The sequence below is a fragment of the Pteropus alecto genome, unplaced genomic scaffold, assembly GCF_000325575.1.
Source record: "Pteropus alecto unplaced genomic scaffold, ASM32557v1 scaffold25, whole genome shotgun sequence".
Taxonomy (NCBI): Eukaryota; Metazoa; Chordata; class Mammalia; order Chiroptera; family Pteropodidae; genus Pteropus; species Pteropus alecto.
The window spans coordinates 17,456,900-17,459,662 of NW_006441955.1; the positions used below are offsets into that span (position 1 = coordinate 17,456,900).

Here is a 2,763-nt window from a genome sequence, read left to right on the forward strand (position 1 = left end):
TTTTAAAAGATTAAAGAACGAACATAAAATCTCCTACTGATTTGCAATAAATTAGACAAAATTCATTCACATATGATTACATCATAAAAACTCATGAAGAAACCATTCATTTTACTTGTGCTATAGAAAAACTGATATACTAATTTATTTTGATTAATTCTACTACCGTAATAATAATTCTATGTAAAAGTTGTTGACTAAAAGCACTTAATTGGCTGATTGGCTTCTTTAGGAAACCTAGGAATAATGAAGAACTGCAATGCAACTGCCTGTAGTCCTCAATAGAGAAAGCATTTATTCCTGTTTCTTTAAATCTCAATTAATATTAATATGCTGTTAGCATTTATGTCAGACATTATGCTTTACATTCATGATTAAACTTTAATTCTCGCAATTCTGTGAATCAGTACTATTATCCCATTTTTAGATGAGGAATATGAAGCACTGAGAGATTTAATAATTTGACCAAGGTTGCACAGCTAAGTGATGAACCCTTCAAACACAGATTTGATTGACTCTAGAACCTGCACTAGTAACTACTATGCTGGACAAATAAAACTTATGGCTGGCAGTAGTTTCACTGGTAAAATACCTTTAATATTAAAATCATTTATACATTTACTATAGTATCTCTTATGTGAAGACTCCAATAGTGAACATAGAACAAATGAGGTAAATTAACTCCAGCTAAGCCACTGCTACTTATGTTACCACCTACCTGACCTATGTAGCCCCAACATCACAACGCAAAATTTAAGGTATGAAAACACAACTGTATCATTTTCTTCCCCCACCACCACATTTCGTATATTAACTTATTCAAGAAATATATTGAGTGGCAATTTATCCAGAGGATAAGGTATTTTATATTCTACCAATTATAACATTTTCACATACAGTACTCTCTCGGAAAATCTCTTAGGATGGACATGTATTATCAGGCCTATTTTACCAATGTGGAAACTGAGGCTCACAGAAGTTAAGTGGCTCTCCTAATGTCACATGACCGGTGGCACAGGCTCCTCTAGGATGGAGATCTAAATGCAGGAGACACTGTATACAAGTACAAAACCAGTGACTACCAACAGTGGTTCCTGACAGGTATCTCAAATATTCTGGGTTTAGTTTTGAAATAGCTGTTATCTAAGTGGCATTCGGTTGGTCCATCCTACATTAAATTCTGCAGGGCCAGCCAAACGAAGCTGTCACATTCGCGTTTGCCCCAATCTGATCCTACAAAGCACTGGAACTGATTCTAAATTCTTTTCGAATACTGATGGGGGTAGAAGATCCGGCATAGGTGCGGCTAAACTCAGGATGTTCTGTGGAGTTACAGGGGACGCAGACAACACGCAGAACAGGAGCTGCCTAACAAGGAATGAGTATGATGCAACCTTCGCGGGGCGCCCGGAACAAAGGCGAGGGACAGACTCGTTCCGCAAGGGTCCCGGTTAATTCCTTTCAATATCCTTTTCAGGGAACCAAGAGGATCTGGGATCCATCCCTCCGCCCAAGGTAAAACTACGAACGTTCTCCCGTAAAAGTGGTGGCGGCCATCACCCCGGCTGGCTAGCCTCGTCGTTCTGCGCTGTCTTACCAGCTTAGTGGCCCGATAAGGCCCAGGAGGCACACTCCGAGTCTCCATTCCGCCCACCGGGCCTGGAGGCCTGTCAGCGTCCGGTGCTGTGCATGGCGGCGGAAAGTTACACTCCGACCTCTGTTTAGAGGTCCGCATAACTCTGCACAACTGTCGGCCCCCGCCGCCGATTTGAATACCACAGAGGCGGCGCTGATTGGCTACGCCGTCGAGTCACGTGACACGCCGCGGGCCCAGCTGCAGTCGGCGTGGGCGGTGGAGACTATCCTCAGTGGCTCGTGGTGCTGGTGGCTGGCACCAGCAGGTCTGCGCCGGGGCCGGGCTGGTGAGACAAGTTCCCGGCCTCGCCCGGCTTCCCTGGAGCTGCTTCTCCCTCTTGCGGTCGTTGGCGAGGCGGAGTCAAGTTTCCATACTCAGAATGGGTGAGACCGTTTAGTCCCAGACTTGATTGTTCGAGCTCAGCTTTTGGTTAAGGGAATATGAAATTTGAAAAGAAAAAGACCCAAGCCGTTTTTGCCTGGCCCTAAAGGATCTTTAACAGTGGTTAGCATGTAGAACAAAGCATCCCTGGGGCGTACCTTTCGCCTGACAAAGCCCCTGGTTTTGCTTTTATAAAGCTTCCTTGGTGTTTGTTGCAGTGCTGTCACTCGTACATTTTAGAGGGTGCCATAATTTGGTTCTCCCCAGTGCAAAAATGTAGGTTAAACTCCCCTAAATTTGGTAGTAAAATGAAGCACTAGTAGATTTCCATATGTACACACAGTAAGAGGCTTGGGAAAGGTTCCGTAAAACTTGCCAATATACCATATCTTTATAAGAATCCTGGTTATGTTTAAATCATAATTATACACTTATGGGAATTTAGAAATCTGCAGTTTTTCAAATGACAAAAATTAAGTTCCAATTTTTTCGAATGACAAAAATTAAGTTCCAAGCTCTGAAGAGACTTGCCCAAAGTCTTAGGTCCTGTTAGCAGAGCTCAAACTTAATAATCGTGACAAATTCTCTATCACCAGTTTGAAACTATTTGATGCTAAGAGTCCCTTAGTACAGAAGATCAAAAGGCTATTTGAGTGATATGAAGCTGTGGAAGAATTAATTTGGAAATTAAGTAGCAGTTTGAGAGGTTATGATTTAGTAAAAAGAAGAGGTAAGAGAAAATGTTC

General features: G+C 42.4%; 1 protein-coding gene and 1 long non-coding RNA gene across 3 annotated transcripts in view; one reads left to right on the forward strand and one right to left on the reverse strand.

Moving 5' to 3' along the window:
* Positions 1 to 1,783, reverse strand: part of DEPDC1 (DEP domain containing 1) — an 18,582-nt gene extending 16,799 nt beyond the window's left edge. The window contains exons 1-2 of one of the 2 annotated variants that reach the window (XM_006919311.3): positions 1,590 to 1,783; positions 1,387 to 1,430 (exon numbers count right to left, since the gene is read on the reverse strand). In XM_006919311.3, the coding sequence (XP_006919373.1) occupies positions 1,387 to 1,430; positions 1,590 to 1,735 (190 nt within the window). In that variant the 5' untranslated portion in view covers positions 1,736 to 1,783. The remainder of the gene's footprint in view (positions 1 to 1,386; positions 1,431 to 1,589) is intronic. The other variant, XM_006919312.3, reaches the window with a different exon arrangement.
* Positions 1,784 to 1,879: 96 nt separating this feature from the next.
* LOC112485777 overlaps positions 1,880 to 2,763 on the forward strand; it is an 80,532-nt gene continuing 79,648 nt past the window's right edge. The window contains exon 1 of the long non-coding RNA XR_003048556.1: positions 1,880 to 2,019. This is a non-coding gene — a long non-coding RNA (uncharacterized LOC112485777). The remainder of the gene's footprint in view (positions 2,020 to 2,763) is intronic.